Source organism: Microcaecilia unicolor, chromosome 4 (genome assembly GCF_901765095.1).
Source record: "Microcaecilia unicolor chromosome 4, aMicUni1.1, whole genome shotgun sequence".
NCBI classification, from domain to species: domain Eukaryota; kingdom Metazoa; phylum Chordata; class Amphibia; order Gymnophiona; family Siphonopidae; genus Microcaecilia; species Microcaecilia unicolor.
Window position 1 is genome coordinate 224932755 of NC_044034.1, and position 19026 is coordinate 224951780.

At 44.9% G+C, this 19026-nt stretch overlaps 1 protein-coding gene across 1 annotated transcript in view; it reads left to right on the forward strand.

Annotated features, from left to right (window-relative positions):
* Positions 1-19026, forward strand: part of PHRF1 (PHD and ring finger domains 1) — a 406375-nt gene that overhangs the window by 31632 nt on the left and 355717 nt on the right. Inside the window, exon 2 of the mRNA XM_030201288.1 lies at positions 5690-5801. Within this exon, the coding sequence (XP_030057148.1) occupies positions 5714-5801 (88 nt within the window). The 5' untranslated portion in view covers positions 5690-5713. The remainder of the gene's footprint in view (positions 1-5689; positions 5802-19026) is intronic.

Here is a 19026-nt window from a genome sequence, read left to right on the forward strand (position 1 = left end):
ATATCTTAATACCCGTGGAAATAGCAAAGTGATGTCATCAGCGTAGGAGAAATAGATGATCTTAAGTGTACTTAATAACTGATGTAATTTGCTTAAGTAACGTTAAAAAGAATAGGGGACAATGGAGAGCCCTGTGGTTCTCCCCGATCCATCCTCCACGCCTCTGACAAAACTCCCTTCTGTGTAACCTGTAAAGTGCGATATTTTAAGAATCCAGAAAATTAAGAACAGCCCCTGGTACGCCTGTCTGGGCCAATCTTTCTAAAAGAGTTTTGTGATTGACCAGATCAAAGGCCGCCGACAGATCAATTGCATAACCATTGTTGGCCTTCCTTTATCCAGATTACTTCGCAATTCTGTCATCAGTGCCAAAAGCACTGTCTCAGTACTGAAACTAGGGCAAAAGCTAGATGTCCGTTTTCCAGTATTTGATATTGTGAAAGGTAATCCTACAGCTGCATCTCCACCACTGCCTCCACCACCTTGGCCACAAATGGAATGTTGGCCTCAGGCCTATAATTAGAGCAGAGGTCAGGATCTAACTTTGCTCCCTTCAATAAGGGTGTTAAAATAATATTTTCCAACTGAATAGACATTTTCCCTTCTTTTAAAAACAAATTAACTAATATGGTAAGAATAGAAATAAAATGTATGGGAAGATTTTTCAGGACATAAGCAGGACAAGGGTCCAAACTGCACAATTTTTCAGTCAAACTCTGTTCAACCAGGTATGCCATCTGACTGTGAGGCCCCTAATAGTTTTAGCTGCCCTACTCCAAATGATAGCAAAGACTGCCTTTATTTAATTCACTATAGATCTTCTGAATCTTACTCTGGAAATAAATTACAAAATCATCTGGGAGAAGATCTGAGCTCTAAAAGATTTCTATCTGGAGTTTGACAATCCTAAATAACTCCTTTGAGGAAAAACTGTTCTCTATTACTTTGCTACAAAAATAGTTCTTTTTCTGAGATTGAATCTCAGCTTTAAAAATGGAAATCTGATTTCTCCATAACTGCTTCGTCTCAGCTGTCCAGTATGCGAGATCCTTTCCAATTTCATGCACTCCCTTTTCCTCTGCTTAAGCTCTTCAGTATGCCATGGATCTATAACTGGTCGAGGTTGAGGCAATTGACGAATAGGGGCAACTACTTCCAAAGCACAATGGAAAGACTCATTTCATTGTATCTGGTGTTAATAGGATTGGGCAGTTGAAGAATTTGTTCACCTCTGGCCAGAATTGAGATGGTTTTATTTTACCTCGAGAGCATATTAAAGGCCTATCTTTGGTATGCAAGGAATTAACTTGTAGGTATGGTATAAACTCATGAAGTGAGTGATCAGGCATAAACATTTATGGACTGTCCAATGATCTATGTGTATACTGAAAATCTTCTATTGATGATGATGTGGTGTCTAATGTATGCCCTCCTTCATGATTTGTACCCCTATTCCAGAGTTTGAGGTTTAGCTCTCCTAAAAAGATCTGACTCTCTTATCCTCTTGTTGCTCAAAATGAATGTTAAAATCACCAACTATCAAAACGATATTTTTGAGAGGTAAATTGCAGCAGTAAAGACTGGGAGTCAATAACTGATTTGTCCCATCCACTAGGGGGCTCTATAGATGAGAAGTATTCTACTATAGAGCCATCAGAAGGGACTCTTAAAATGCATATCTTCTAGTACATTTTTCATTACTGTTTCAACCACTTCTATTTCTAAGAGTTAGCGTAGATAACCGTAACACCTCCACCTGTTTTATTTACTCTTTTCACTGTTTGATAGCATAACCATAAGGGCAAAGTTGGTTAGTAATTATGACATCTGTATCTTTCAGCCACGTTTTTGTCAAGAGGAGGATCCAATCTGCTTAGCCACAATAAAATATTCACTACTAATCTAATAATAGTATACCACACAGGGACTGGTAAAAATAATTATTAGCCTCACAAGTAGATTGTTGTGTTACAACTGGTATTAAACATCTTACCCTATCCTTTGGGACACTAGCTATAGCTTTTCTATGTATGCCCTTACCTATAACTACTGCAATTTTTCCAACAGTTGAAAGACAGGATCAGATTAATCCCTCTGTTGCCTAGGTGAGGTAAACTCCCTTTCAGTGACTTAAAAAATTGAGACTTATTTCAAACTGCTCTTAGTCTGTGACGGTACAATTCTGCATTATATCTTCTCTTAAAGGGAAATTAATATTCTTTTGACTAATGATAACAGTTCTAAGAATTTAACAACTGCTTTCCAAATATAAGCAAAACAAATTTATTCAATTATTCATCTTTCAATCAAGTGCATAATACTAGTAACCATACTATCATTCACTCACTCTCTCATACTACTCTCTATACCAGTACACAACGGTGCTTGCTGAAAAAGACAAAAACATGCATAATGACCTAATACACATGCAAAACTACCTCTGAATAAACTTTGCATTTACTGCTTAATGCTTGAAAGTTCTAAACAAGGCAGTCCTCTAATCCTTTTTACAAGTTCGTGCAGATTTATAAAGGTCGTTGAAAAAACAGTCTGTTGTAAATGTCTCTCCAATCGCTGAAAAGACTGTTGTAAATGTCTCTCCACTAGAAAAAATGAATTTACATATCCTGTTGATTCACACTTACCTTCCACAGCATTTTCACTCCTTGATACTTTGATTAAACACTGGTAGCTGCTGACGTCATCAACCAATGCCCAGAGGCAACAAGAAACACTCTCCAAATGCTTCTCAGCTTACTCTGTGAACTCTGTATTCTTGCCCTCTCGGGGAAATCACCTTGCTTGTCTCCACCTGCTGCTCGCAAGATCTTAAACCCAGATCTAATGCCCAACGCGTTTCGCCAGATGGCGTCCTCAGGGGCTTGATCTCATTGTGGCGTACGCCAGCTTAGACACCCGTTATGGAAGCAGGAGACACGGCTATGCTCCCACATTCCGAGTATGTTTCTGGGCATGCTCGGAATGTGGTTGATGACGTCAGCAGCTACCCGTGTTTAATCAAAGTATCAATGAGTGAAAATGCTGTGGAAGATAAGTGTGAATCTACAGGATATGTAAATTCATTTTTTCTGGTGGAGAGATATTTACAACAGGATTAAAGAGGACTGCCTTGAGGCGTTGTTTAGAACTTTCAAGCATTAAGCAGTAAATGCAGAGTTTATTCAGAGGTAGTTTTGCATGTGTATTAGGTCATTATGCATGTTTTTGTCTTTTTCAGCAAGCACCTTTGTGTACTGGTATGAGAGAGTAAGTGAATGACAGTATGGTTTACTAGTATTATGCACTTGATTTAAAGATGAATAATTGAATAAATTTGTTTTGCTTATATTTGGAAAGCAGTTAAATTCTTAGAACTATTATCATTAGTCAAAAGACCCTTAAAGGGAAATAGGACTTGATATACCGCCTTTCGGTGGTATTTTGCAACTACATTCAAAGTGGTTTACATATATACGGGTACTTATTTTGTACCTGGGGCAATGGAGGGTTAAGTGACTTAAGTCACAAGGAGCTGCAGTGGGAATCGAACCCAGTTCCCCAGGATCAAAGTCCGCTGTACTAACCACTAGGCTACTCCTTCACCTATAGTCTCGATGAAACTAGACATCTAAATTTCTATCAGATTCAGAGTCAATATTAGAATTAATTACCACCCCCCCCCCCCCCCAACTAGCAGGTAAAAAAAGCGCACTCAATATGAGAATATTCAATTTCTGTTTCCCCATCATTTTCTGCCCTTCAGAAAAGAAAAAAAAAGAAACCTAATGGTGGAATCAAGGCTGCTAAATTAGCAAAATGAAATCTGAAGTTGGGTCTCTGGCCCCTTAGTCCCCTTGGTCCACTCAAAGGGTCTTTTGACGTGGCACGCCAGGCAGGCCTGCTGGCAGAACAGGCCCAAGTTTTGGTTGGTCCTTTAATATGGGGAAATTCTGTGGAACTGCACAGCGCTGAATTTTGCACTTACTGTACAAAATTCTATAAAACCGCTGCCTTCTGATGTCTCCCCAGTCTGCAGGGAACGCACAGCAGGAGGAAGAGGAAGTGAGCCACTGCACATCAGGTCATTTCCTCCTCCGCCTCCTGGCTTAGACCAGACTGTTTATGTGAAACCATGGGGATTGTGCAGTGGTCCACTTCTTCTTCTGCTGCGCGATCTTTATAAGGAAAGAGGAAAGCCAGTGTCATCTGCTCTGGGTGTACAGTTGGGGGGGGGAGGGAGGCAGACAAAGGTGAATGTGCCATGAGGATGGTGGTGGGGGGAGGAGGGAAGCAGAGAAAGGTGAATATGCCATGGGAAAGGGGTGGGCAGAAAAGGTGAATATTCCATCGGTGAGGATGGTATGAGGAAGGGGAGGTAAATAAAGATGAATGATGAACGTGCTAGTGGGATGGGGGAGGGGGTGTAGAAGAAGATGTGCGTGCAGTAGGTCAGGTGTAAGAGGGGACAGAACAATGTGAGTGTCATGAAGAGGGAGGGAGTGGTAGCAGAGCAAAGTGAATGTGTTTTGGGAGGGGGGAGAGAGCAGTATAAGCTAAGAGTATGCCTTTGTGGTTTTTAGGAGAGGGCAGAGAAAGCTTAGGGTGTACCATGGGAATGGGAGTATGCCACTACTGTAGAGGGAGATCAAGCTTGAGGGTATACCATGAGGAGTGTGGGTGAGAGAGACAGTGATAGCTTGGGAGAGGAGAATGAGAGGTGGGGGGGGGGGAAGTGTGCCTGGGAGGGAAGGATAATGAGAGTTTGGTCATTGCATGAATATCCATAATGATTATGCACGAAAGAGATTTGTTGTCCTCTATCTGTATCCCTTCGGTTCACCTGCCCGTACAGTATAATTCACTTGCCTTTCGACCTCATTCTTCATGGAGTGGAGGAGTGGCCTAGTGGTTAGAGCACCAGTCTTGAAATCCAGAGGTGGCCGGTTCAAATCCCACTGCTGCTCCTTGTGATCTTGGGCAAGTCACTTAACCCTCAGGTACAAACTTAGATTGTGAGCCCTCCTGGGACAGAGAAATATCCAGTGTACCTGAATGTAACTCACCTTGAGCTACTACTGAAAAAGGTGTGAGCAAAATCTAAATAAATAAATTTATATTCTATCTGTATCAGTCCCCTCTGTTCTTTTGACAATGGAGTTCTATTTCCTATTTTGGTGCTTTTGAATTGTAAGCTGCATTGATGTGTTTTGCAAAAGACAGTGTAGTAAAAACCTAATATAAACCGTACACCACATGGAAGAAGATATTGGGGACAGAATTACGTCTTGCTGAGGGAGAGAGAACTACAGTTGGAGTGAGAAATGGAACTCTGGAGGTTGAGGAGAGAAATGGAAGGAGGGACTTTCAGGCTTTATGATGGGGAAATTCTGTGTGAAAACACTACAGATAAACAGTGTAGAAGAATTTTCAGATATGGTGTGCAGAGTACCCCCAGGAGCAATATATGTAGTGCCCTTATTCAGTGCAGTTCCCAGAGCAAAACCAACATTTTTCAGTTAGACTTATAGACAGAATAAAACAAAACAAAAAAAAAAACTGTTGTGGTTTAAGAAGTAGTTGTTTTCTTTTTGTTTTTCATAAAAAAAAAATAATAGAAGGGGGTTCTCGTGCAGTTCTTGTTTCTCAGTGATGCAAGGTATGGCTCTCACATGATTCTTGTTTCTTCCAGTGACCTGTTTTCCAATGCCGAGCAATGGATGACGAGGACAGCCAGGATGAACAGATTATCGGAAATGCTGCTCTCAGGAAAGGGAAGAGGCAGACACCAGCACTCATCAGTGGTAAATTACAAGCCTTCCTTTGCATACTATAGTATGTGGGATCCTGTCTCAGATCTTCATTAACTCTTGGTTCTTAATTTAATCTGAACTGTTTCCCTGACTCTGTGACCGTGGACGTCTGTTATGGTTATGGACACTTGTCTCGGGGGGGGGGGGGGGGGGGGAATGTAGGGTAGACGTGTAAATGAGATCACTAAATCTAGGGGAAAACACCTAAACAAAGGTCCAAAAATCCAAATATCCCTCCTTTATCCACAGCTAAGCAATGTGGACCACACAGAGCAAATAGAGAAATATTTATTTACTGTGGTAAAGTGCAAAGATAAAAATGTAAATAGAAATAAAGTTTTAGGACAATTTATAAGTCCCTAACACTGTCTCCTAATACAGACAGGTTAATAAAATGAGTAGAAATTAGATGATATTAACACACACTCCCTATTGGCAAATGTCACCTATAATTCTAGCTGGAATAGTGATCACAGTAATATGATCTCAGTATGTTGGTAGAGTCGTCTTCTCACCTTGTCCCTTCCTTCCTTCTCACCCATTACTTTTCATCACCCGTATCTGTCTTGTCTGTATTATTTAGATTGTAAGCTCTTTTGAGCAGGGACTGTCTCTGTGTCAGATGTTCAGCGCTGCGTGGGTTTGGTAGCGCTATACAAATGATGATAATAATATAAAATTCTCACAGTGAGAGCTAGAGCGGCAGGTGCAAGAGATGGTGCTCTTTTGTTGTAGCATCAGTGCATGTTGTGTGTGGTCAGTGTGTCTTCTGCCTTTTGCAGGTGCATCTTATATATCATTATATATCATCATCATGACAAGTGAATGTGATCAGAGGAGAGTAAAGATTCTAATACTGATTTCCATAGCGAACCTCCAGACTAGCACAGACAAATGGGCTGTTCACGCCGACCAGCAGGTGCAGACAACTGTCCAGAGTCCTTGTGACCTGAAATCGCCACCAACCCAGAATCGGCCCCCACAGCTGATTTCTGAGTCCACCTGTGCAGTTTTCTTTCTCCAGCAGTTGGTGGAGGCTATGCAGCCCTGGTCAGGTATTGGGCCTCCTTGAGTGTCTGTTGAGAGAAAAAAAAAGTATAGTAAAGGCTTTGGCTATATCTTGATTTATTCCCTCTCAGGGCTAGCCAATCATGCTCTGGACAGGGGCTGAGGCCTGTGGGAGAGTCTCTTGTGCCCTGGGGGTGTCATCACCCCCACACCCAACATTCCTTTGGACAGTTCTTGGTGTGTGCCTCTACTGTTCCATTGTACCTAGTGGCAGAGAGACAGCCTTGAGAGCCGGTGGAGTCTGCTTCAGTTAACAAAAAAAAGAGAACAGTGCAAGGGTTCATGCCTTCCCCTTACAGTGCTGATTAGGCTGTGTCCTCAGTTTGTGGCAGTTTGAAGTTCTTGTGGCTGCGGGGGAGATTGCCAACTACCAAGACCCTTTGCTGCAGTAGATGAGTAATCAAGATGAACTCTTAAAAATGTAATAAGTGTTCAACCTGTGCGGGGTAGACTTGGCGGGAGTCTGCAGATATTCTGCTGCCCACATGGGGGCCGATTCTGGGTTGGTGGCGATTTCAGGTCACAAGGACTCTGGGCAAGTCACTTAACCCTCCATTGCCCCATGTAAGCCGCATTGAGCCTGCCATGAGTGGGAAAGCGCGAGGTACAAATGTAACAAAAAAAAAAAGATGCTGGAACCCCACAGGGACATGATGGAGGCTGGCAGTGTGATTGTGCAGGAGGTGGCAGCGCTCTCGTCTTTGGTGGACGCTGCTGCTTTGTTAGTTTCGGCGTTGGGAGCAGAGTAGCCTCCATGTCTGGACCGATGGTAGTCAAGCCCTGAAAGCTCCTGGAGTGGATTTTTCACCAGAATTTATTCTGGCTATGTATCGAGCATTTTGCATGAGGCAGACAGGAGGTCAGGCTGAGCAGGCACCAGGTGGACCGCCTCCTCCCCCCTCTCTACCTCCAGCCAAGTATCAGAGGTTAGATTGGGAATTCGGAACCCTATAGGGACAGGTTCTCCTGTTTCAAAGAATAATTTTGTAGAAGATGAAGAGGAACTTTTGAACATACGGGGTGTGGGGGAGGAGAAGGCCTGAATGGAGGATTTGCCTCCTGGAGAGGATTCTTCTGTGGTGTGGGTCTTCCACAGGAGCACATTAGCCAGGTTTCAGTGGTATTGAGGAGGACACTGAATCCACTTCATTGACGGTGGACCCGTTTCTTGAAGGGATTAAGAAGGCCCATCTGCTCATATGCTGGGGCACAGTTCCCAATGAAGGTGTTGGTGTCCATCCTCTGATAGCTGTAGGAGTGAGATTGCAACAGCGAAGGTGGACCCAGATTACCGAAGATCAGTGGGTGTTAGAAGTGATGCACATTGGGTACGCCTTGGAGTTTCTGCTGCCTGCTGGATGCCTTTGTGGAGCCTCTTTGTGAGGCATGATGGAAGGTGAAGACTGTTGGGGAGACCCTGGACAGATTGATATGGTTGTGGGCAGTGTTTCCAGTTCCATGCGAGGAGGTGAACACCAGAAGGTATTCAATTTACTTTGTGGTTCTGAAGAAGAAGGGCTCCTTCAAACCCTTCCTGGATTTGAAGGGGGTGAATTGGGCCCTCAAAGTGCCCTCTCTTCGCATGGAAACTCTGCGGTCATTGAGTTCAGGAGAATTTCTTACCTGATTGGCTTATCTCCATATTCCGATCCAACAGAGGCATCAAAGCTCCATTCACTTCGCAGTTTTGTGTGCACCCTTTTGGTGTGGCCACTGTTCTGCACATCTTTTCCAAGGTGACCACAGTGATGGTGGTGGCAGCTCTGTGGAAGGAAGGAATCTTGGTTCATTTTTATCTGTACATTTGGCTGATTTGAGCAAAATCCCGAGAGCAATGGGGCCACATCTCGTATGTTACATGTGCAGTCAGGTTGGGTAGTCAACCCAGCGAAATCAACTGCATCTGAAGCAGATTTTGGACTACTTAGGAGTTTGATTTGACATAATTGGGGAAAGTTTCTTCCTGAAGCCTGCATTCAGAAACTGTAATTCCAGATACAAGCCCTGCTACAGTACCTCTGCCTTTGGGCCAAGGGCTTCCTGCAAGTGTTGGGGGCTTGATGGCGACAAGCTTGGAAATGGTGCAGAGAGCAGGGCCCACATAATACCGCTGCAGGAAGTTCTTCTTTCGAGGTGGTCTCTCCAGCCTCGGTATTTAGTGGAGTGTGTGATCTGGTGTAGGAGGTAATGGTGCTGGGGCTCCTTGATAACGGTGATCATAATATGATCAGATTTGATATCGGCTGTGGAGTAAGTACACACAGGAATGGGACGACATCTCTATAAGGAAAGGCTAAAGCTGCTAGAGCGCTTCAGCTTGGAGAAGAGACGGTTGAAGGAAGGTATGATAAAGGTCTCTAAAATACTGAGTGGAATGGATCGGGTAGATGTGAATCACTTGTTTACTTTTTCCAAAAATACTAGGACTAGGGGACACACAATGAAGCTACTAAGTAGCAAATTTAAAATAAACCTTTTATATGAAGTCCATTTAGTTTCAAGGCAAAGGTTAGTTTCTCAAAATAACAAATCTCCATACAGATATCCTCCCATGCCGTTATAGACGGTCTAGCTGTGTGCTTCCAATACTGAACAGTGGCCATCTTTGCTGCCAGGATTTTTGACATTTTGTCATCTTTTTCATTTTTGACAGCTAAGGGTTTGCTGTAACATAGTCTTGCCTGAGTTGGTAAAGGGGGATTAATATATAGTTAGGCTCTTTATCCTCTTTGCAGCCTAATGCTTTTCCTTAAGAATTTTTTCTATTTTTTTTCCTCCAGCAGTGATATTGGATTCCTATGGTTGTGGACTAGAAATGGTAATGGATAGAATTTCATTTCTGCATGTCTTTTTTTTTTTTTTTTTTTTTTTTTTTCTTATTTCTTTCTCTTTTTTTTTTTCTTCCTGTTTTCTGTATAAGTTATGATTGCTTGATTGTATATTCAATGGAGACGTAAACCATGGTGTGGTCTGTTTGGGTGACCACATCCATGGACCATAAACTGCAATTTTGGCTTCTTAATGAGAGCCTTTTAGAAGATGATCTGTTAGTCTTGGATCTACTCCAGGCTATGCCAGAGTACTTTTGGTTAAATGTTGCCCTGATGTATCGTTAGAGATTGTGTGGGATGGACTTGAGGCTTTTATTAGAGGTAAGCTAGTTACGTGGACTAGTGTGCTTAAAAAAACATGACCAAAGGGACTTGCTCCTGTGCTCCCCAGCAGGCTGGATCAGTAGATGTTCTTAAGGTACTTCTACCCTGTTCAGCAGTTATTAGAAGGGAAGTAGATAAATGATGGAGACCCAGTCTTCTTCCATCTATGCAGGGTTTACATAAGGGTTTATGGGATGCATATTATTTGAGCAAGTTGCTATCAGATATGAAATATTACAAGGGTGTGAGAAGGTTTAGGCACCTTTCTTGGCCTGGTTTAAGAAATACTGAGTCTCTGTTAGGTAGGGATATGGTTGAAAAATCATCTTCCTTGCTCGTATGTATTCTTCTTTTGCTTTGCTTTATATTGTTACTGTGATTCACCTGCAGTGCATATAAGCTATGTACATATACATATGCTTCATGTTTTTATTATCCTTCTCTGTATGTATTTATGAAGGGCTGGGGAGGGAGAAAGTTTGGCTTTGATCTGTTATTTCAGTCCTAAATCGAATAATGATAATATTCCAAAAAGAATAATGGGAGAGTATATGAAAAATTTGCTGAAAAGATGGTGATGGTAAATAGAGTCCACTTGGAGAAAAGGAAGGTGAAGTAGTGGAATTCCTCAGAGATTGGTACTGGGGCCAATTCTGTTTTAATATATTTGTGAGTGACATTGCTGAAGCATTAGAAAGAAAAGTATGCCTGTTTGTGGATGACACGAATATCACCAACAGAGTGGACACTCCATATAGAGTAGAAAACACAAGGAGAGAGATCTAAAGATTAGAAGAATGGTTAAGTCTTAATTTGAAGACATGTAGAGTGATGCACTTGGGGTACAGAAATCCAGAGGAGATGTACAAATAAGTGGTGAGAGATTGATAGGCACATTTTAGGAGATGCACCTTGAGCTAATAGTGACTAGGGATCTCAAATGGATGAAACACTGTGACAAAGCAGTGACTGATGCCCCTGTACAAGTCGTCAGTGAGGCCCCACTTAGAATATTGTGTTCAGACTTGGAGGCCGTAACTTGCTAGAAGAAAGGATGGATAGAGGGTGATATGATAGACATTTAAATATTTTAAAGTTATTATATACAACAAATCTTTTCAAGAGAGGGGGAAGTGGTAGAACTAGACGACATGAGTTGAGGTTGCAGAGGGTCGACTTTGAAGTAACGTCAGGAAATATGTCTTTTTTACAGAGAGAGGGGTGGATACTGGAATGTCGTCCTGTGTGAGGTGGTGGAAACGGAAACAGTAACACAATTAAATGAATGGGATAAACACACAGGATTCCAATGTTGATAGAGAATGGAATCAAAATAAGCTTAGTGGTGCTTAGATGGCAACTCAGTCACAATAGGTGGGGGGGGGGGGGTAACATTAGTTTTCGTTTCTTATCCATTGAGCAACAATATATATACACATGGGGAACAGTGGCTCCTGCAGGTCTTAATCAGGAGGTAGAGTGGGTTTGAGGTAGTGTCTCTTTAAGAAAAATAGGAAGGGTGACGTAAGTCATACGTTCCTTTATAGTTGGCGTTCTACCCTCTCCAGATAGCGTCAGCGTAGCGGTTGTTGACCCACGCGCTTGGATGTTCCACTCTGGCTTGCAGCTAGTTTAATCAGAGAAAGTAAGTGTGGTTATTAAATTTATAGTGTGATTGACTAGGATATAAGCATTAAGTTAAAGAGGGGTGGTAATGGGTTTGTGTTATTGTAGATTTGTGGTGGTTCCTCCTGACGAAGTGAGCGAAATGCGGTGCAGCATTGGGGAACCGGCATTTGCATGAGGAACAGTTGATGTGAAAATAGGAGTGGTTACCCTTCACCGAGTACCTGTGGAGGATTTAAAGATATTAAACTACACGTTGTAAAGGTGGATTGCATTAGAGATTTCTACAAATGAACTGAAGACGGACTTGGCCTGATTAAAGTTCAGTCTGTATAAAATATCCGGGTGGAAAGCCGGGATGAGAAATCTAACTGGACATTAATAGCGATTTGAAAATTAATAGCGATCCAAAACCTGATGGTGAATGTATATTTGTTAAATAACAACGTTGTATGTATTTTTAAGTAAAAGGGGATTGGAGGATTGTAGTCGGGTACTATGTGTGAATGATGAATGAATGATTGTAGTATGCATTTTAGGTAGTGCTAATGAATACGGCACATTTTTTTCAATAAAGATATTTTGTATACATTAAAATATACTGGAGTTTATGTGGAATCAATGTATAATAAGACCAGTGCCAGGAAGGCTTCTATGGTCTGTGCCCCAAAAATGGCAAGTATCGACTATAAACCAGGGTACTCAATACACAATATTATGAGGGACATGTAAAAGGATTCTATAATCCAAATCCACTAGAAGCAATGTATGTTTGTATATAGATATAAAAAAAAAAACAAAGCTCTAAAATTGTCAGAAGAATGTCAGGAGAAAATCTCAAGAGTTGTAACTCACCCAAGAAGAGTGCTAACCCTAAGGTAAAAGCTACTCTTTGAGGGTGGATACGTTTCTCAATCATTGAAATTCTCCTTTTTTAATTTTTAATTGTTTATAAAAGCACCTTGTGCTACAATATATTATTCTTGTGCACTCATACAAAACATACACTAGAAATGGTGAAAAATTAAACATTGAGAATTCTCTATTCCAACTTTTACAATATTATCCCATCTTTTACAATATTAACAAAACCCGTAATATTTATGTCCCTTACTTCTATGAAGGGCACACAAAGAGAAAAAACTGCTCAACATCACATAGAAATGTGTAAATATCAATTGAATATCAATAGAATATCAGTAAAAATAGCTTATTTATTTATTTAGATCATTTATACCCTGCCTATTACCACATAAAGCAGCCCCTAAGCAGCTTACAATGAACTAAAGAAGCAGTTACAATGACAGTAGAAAGCCCCCTCTTATGCAGAGTGCGGCAGAGCTTCAGACCGGGTGATTGCTCTTTGAGCTCCCTGAGGTGGATCATCAACTGGGAGAAAAGCCAGCTGCGCCCGACTCAGTCCCTGGAGTATCTGGGAGTTCGATTCGACCCCCAAGTGGGCAGAGTGTTCCTGCCAGACAATCGGATTGTCAAGCTTCAGGCTCAGGTGGACAAGTTCCTAGCAGCCTCTTCTCTTCGGGCTTGGGACTATGGGCAGCAGCTGTTGGGCTCTATGACGGCCACGATGGAAGTAGTGCCCTGGGTCAGGGCCCATATGAGACCTATACAGCTGTCTCTGCTGCAGCGATGGACTCCAGCTTCGGAGGATTACACTGTGCGCCTTCCCTTGGATCCAGCGGTGCGCAAGGCACTGAGCTGGTGGCTGAGGCCAGACAAGCCGTCCGCAGGAATGCCTCTTGTGACCCCGGAGTGGGTTTTTCGTCACGGCGGACGCCTCTTTGTGGGGCTGGGGAGCCCACTGCTTGGGAAGGACAGCGCAGGGGCTCTGGTCCTCTGCAGAGGCAGAGTGGTCTATCAACCTCCCGGAACTCAGAGCCATTCGGTTGGCGCCTTTGGAGTTTCTCCTGGGCCTGGCGCTGAAGCCAGAACGGGTCCTGTCGGACAATGCCACGGCTGTGGCCTATGCCAATCACCAGGAAGGTACCAGGAGCGCCCCTCTAGCCAAGGAGGCCATGAAGCTATGCCTGTGGGCGGAAGCAAACCTGGAACAGCTGTCGGCGGCCCACATTGCGGGAGTCATGAATATTGCTCAGGCGTTCTTGGCCATCACGAAGCGCTGGGGCCAGCCGAGCCTAGATTTGATGGCGTCTTCAGCCAATTGCCAAGTGCCGCGCTTTTTCAGCAGAGGACCGGACCCTCGATCTCTGGGAGTAGATGTTCTTCTCCCACAGTGGCCGACACAGGAGCTCCTCTTTGTGTTCCCGCCTTGGCCCATGTTGGGCAGGGTGCTAGGTCGGGTGGCAAATCATCCGGGCCGGATAATCCTAGTGAGTCCGGATTGGCCCAGACGTCCCTGGTATGCGGACTTGATCAGGCTCTCAGTGGACGGACCTCTGCAGATGCCAGCGGAGCGGGGCCTGTTGCATCAGGGTCCCGTGGTGATGGAGGATCCCTCCTCCTTTGGTCTTACGGCCTGGCTATTGAGCAGCAGCGTCGGAGCAAGCAGAACTTCTCAGACAAGGTCATCGCCACTATGCTCAGAGCGAGGAAGCGCTCTCCTTCTACTGATTACGGCAGGGTTTGGCGTACCTTTGCATCGTGGTGTGAGGCAGGCTCACTTTCTCCCTTCACTGCTCCAGTTTCATCAGTGTTGGCGTTCCTGCAAGAAGGTCTGGAAAAAGGTCTGTCGCTCAGTTCCCTTAAGGTCCAGGTAGCGGCGCTTGCTTGCTTCAGGGGTCACCTGAAGGGTGTTTCCCTGGCATTGCAGCCAGATGTGGTGCGCTTTCTCAAGAGAGTTAATTCACCTGCGCCCTCCTCTGCACGCAGTGGTACCTGCGTGGAATCTCAATCTGGTGCTAAGAGCCTTGCAGAAGCCGCCTTGTGAACCCTTGTCGAGGGCATCTCTGAAAGAATTGACGTTGAAAGCAGTCTTTTGGTGGCTATCACTTCAGCCAGAAGAGTTTCCGAGCTCCAGGCGCTATCATGTCGAGAGCCCTTTCTGCAGTTCACTGAGGCAGGAGTGTCTATTCGCACAGTGCCTTCCTTCCTGGCCAAGATTGTTTCTCGCTTCCATGTGAATCAGCAGCTTTGTCTACCCTCCTTTTGTAGGGAGGACTACCCAGAGGAGTACTCTGCTCTCAAATATTTAGATGTGAGACGAGTCATCATCAGATACTGGAAGTGACCCAATGATTCCGGAAGTCGGATCATCTGTTTGTGCTGTTTGCAGTCCTCGTAAGGGTCTGCAGGCTGCCAAGCCTACAGTGGCACGATGGGTCAAGGAACCCATTGCAGCGGCTTATGTGGCCGCAGGGAAGGTGCCGCCTCATCCAGCTGAAGGCTCACTCCACTAGAGTGCAGGCGAGTCAGTCTCCTTGGAAGAGATTTGTAGGGCGGCAACTTGGGCGTTGGCTCATACCTTCTCCAGATATTACCGCTTGACTGTGGCTGCTCGGGCGGAGGCCCGGTTTGGAGCTTGTGTTGCGGTCAGGGTTTTCTGTGTCCCGCCCTGGGTGAGTACTGCTTCGGTACATCCCACCAGTCTATGGATTGATCAGCATGATGATATGGAAGGTAAAATTATGTATCATACCTGATAATTTTCTTTCCATTAATCATAGCTGATCAGTCCATAGCCCCTCCCAGATATCTGTACTGTTTATATTCTGGTTGCATTTCAGGTTCAAGTTTAGTCTTCAGTTCCTGTTCAGGAGGACGTCGTGTTCAAGTTTTTTCAATTGGATTCTTCAGGAGTTGAGACGATTTTGTGTTACAGTGAGCTGCTGCATTCCTCTCCCCCTCATTTTACGGGGCTGGATTGAGACCTAAATTCTGCCGGCGCTCCCTCCCGCTTCATGCGGCTGTAGGGCAGCTTTGTAACCCCTCCCGCTTCGGCGGTGTTAGGGTCAGTCAGCTCCTCCCGCGGTTGCGGTTGCAGGATAAGCCAGATCCCCCCGCATCGGCGGGGTGGTGTCCCTCCCCCGCTCCGCGGGGATGAGCTGGACGGATTCCCCTCCCCCACTTGTGTGGGAATGAGCTGGGTTAATTCCCCTCCCCCGTTTCGGCGGTGGTGAGCTGGGCAGAGTGTCCCTTTGTGGGTGTAATTCTCTAAGTGCTGAGTCTTGCGGATGGAGCTTTGATATCGACATACTGAGGAGTTTCCGGCAGGCACATGACCACATATAGGGAGGCAAAAGTATTGCTCTCTTTCTCCACCTGCTGGTAGATGGACACAACCCACCAGTCTATGGATTGATCAGCTATGATTAATGGAAAGAAAATTATCAGATATGATACATAATTTTACCTTCTTTTAGCTGTTCATGTTTTCAGAGCTTTGCATTCCAGAGGGTTTTTATTTCTCCTTTAACATCCTCATCATCCTGGTTAGGATTGGGAACATCATTTAAAATGCTGAAGATTTCTTCATTTGTTGCCTTGCTTTGATGGCATTAATCAACTGGTAGCAACTGGATAACCTGGAAGAGAGCTATTGCTATCATCTTCATATTTATAAATGCACGCTGGGGTTGGCGGTGTCAATGCAGAAAAGGTAACAGGGACAAAACAATATGCAGTATCCCAGTGGTGTAGCCAGAAGGCAATTTTTGGGTGGGCCAACAAGTTGGATGGGTGGGCACTAGAGTTGCCAACTTTTTGAAAGAGAAAAAAAACCCAGCCACCTAATACACCCATGCTTTACCCTACCCCATGCTGCACCTCTACCTCACTCCCCCATTACTTCAATGAGGGTAGCAGTGCAGGCTTCAGTGGCCAATTAATTGAGAGCTAAAGGAAGTACAAGGAACTGCACTCTTCTTCAGCCCCCATTGAGCCAAGGTCCTCCAACACACATATGGTATTGAAAGCTAAACACTGAACACCAAACATATTCTGCATCCAGAGCACCTCCTGGCCTTCCATCAATAATGGATGCAGAGCACAGCAAGGATATTTCCCCATAAAACTCACCATACAAAGAAATTCTGGTAATCTCAATAATAGACATGTTGTAAAGTAATTTAAAAAAATATACAAACAAAAAGTCACTCAGAATCTAGAGCAAATCTACCATGCCAGCACTAACTTCCAAAACAAGGATCCTCTACCTATGAAAAGCGGCTCTAAAATATTGATACATCTATCAAGAAAACTGAACAAGCCAAATTACTACAGAATGCTACATAGAAACTTCATGGTTGCAGAATACCTCGGGGCCACGCACACAGAACACAAGAGCCAAATACAGAATAAGTGACCACAAACTCTATAAATATAAATTAAACTGAAACCCCAAGAAACCAGACCTTGCATGTAGTACAACACTAGAGAAACAAAAAAGAAAGGTATTTCCTCCTGTGCAAAATTTAAAGGTATCACATGCCAGGGATGATGATTTTTTTTTTTTTGGGGGGGGGGGGGGTGCAAATAGGGCAATTGTGCTTGGCTTTCTGGCCAGAGAGAGCCCCAAGCCTGCCAGAAGCTGAAGAAGGTGCAGCCTGGTAATGGGCTTTGGGGTCCTCTCCTAGATTTCTTCCCTGGGCCCCAGCCATGTCTGACATATGCCAACTCTGACATAATCTAATCACAAAATAGAAATAAAAATAATTTTTGTACCTTTTTGTTGTCTGGTCATTTTATTTTTCATATCATATTGGTCCCTGTCTCTGGTTTTCTGCTTCCCTGTGTCTTTCCTGTCCATTTGACATTCTTCTGTCTCCATGTCCACCATCCATCTCCCATCTCTGTGTCCATTTATACAGAATCTCCCGTGTTCATATCCCCGCATCCATCATCATTCCTTTGTGCACCCATGTACCCCATGCCCAGCATCTCCCATCTGTGTTCCTATTCTCCCTCTTGTCTGGTATCTCCCCTCTGTGTCCATTATATCTCTATTCTCATACCCCCCCCCCCCCCCCATGTCCATTGTATCTCTATTCCCATATCTCCCTCCCCACCCCCATGTCAGGCATTGCCCCTATGTGCCCGTATGTCATCCCAATACAGCATCTCATCTGTGTCCCTGTCCCCATGCTCCCATCCAATGCTCATCCCTTCTGTTTCTTTGTACCTCTCTATGTCCCCTTTCTCCCTCCCCACACACCTTTCCTCTCTAACCAGCAACTTTCCTTCTCTCTTCCCCCCCCCTTATGCATCTGGTTCATTCTCCACTGTGGGTTCAGCATTTGACCCCCCCCCCCCCCCCATTTCCTTTATCTCCTTGATCCAACATCCTTCTCCCTTTCCTCTAACACTAACCCTTCCCCCTCTCATAGGTCCAGTACATCTCTCCCTTCGTTCTCGCCCCCCTTGCAGGTCCACATCTCTCCCTCTTTCCTCCAGTCCTCCCCTGCATATCCAGCACCTCTCTCCTTTGCTGCAGCCTCCCTTGCATGCCCAGCACCTCTCCCCCTTGCCACCTGCCCTCCCCAACAAATCCAGCAGCTCTCTCCCTTCCCTCCCACACCCTCACCCAGCACATCTCTCCCTTCTCTCCCTCCTACATATCCAGCACCTCTCTCCCTTCCCTCCCACCCACATATCCAGCAACTCTATCCCTTCCCTCCAGCATCTCCTTACATGCCCAGCACATCTCTCCCTTCTCTCCAACCTCCCACCCACAAGCATACATGTCCAGGGCCCCTTCCCTCCCCTCCAACCCCCATGTCCCGCGCCTCTCTCTCCCTCCCACAGTTCCGGCACCGCCAGGGCGCTACCTCCGTGTTTTTCCTTACCCACCCGCCATCCTTGCCGCGGAACTTCTCTCGCTCTATGATCGCCGCCCAGCAGGAACTTCAAACAGCGCGTCAGCGCTGTGTCAGAGCCTCCTCTCTGCCGCGTCCCACCCAGCCTGCGTAAACAGGAAGTTGTGTGAGATGCGTCAGAGAGGAAGGCTCTGACACAGCGCTGATGCGCTGTTTGAAGTTCCTGCTGGGCGGCGATCATAGAGAGCAAGTTCCGTTGCAAGGATGGCGGGTGGGTAAGGAAGACACGTAGGTAGCGGTGCCGGAACTGTGGGAGGGGAGAGAGAGGCGCCGGGACATGCGAGGGTGGAGGGAATTGGTTTGGGTGTAGCGCTTCTGGGTGGGCCTGAACCAAGACTGGACGGGCCCAGGCCCACCCGTAGCTACGCCCCTGCAGTATCCTCTCTGATGGTAAGAGAATCTCATGCACTTTCTAAAACTTCTTTTTACAAAGCTAAGAGCTTAATATCAAAATCGCACTTAACTCGGGGCTGTCGGGTGAACTCACTGCACCTGTAACATGACACTGTTTCTCTTGGCTCTTCTAAACACCGGAGACTTTTACTGACAGAATCACTCTTAATGTCCGACGCAGCAGAG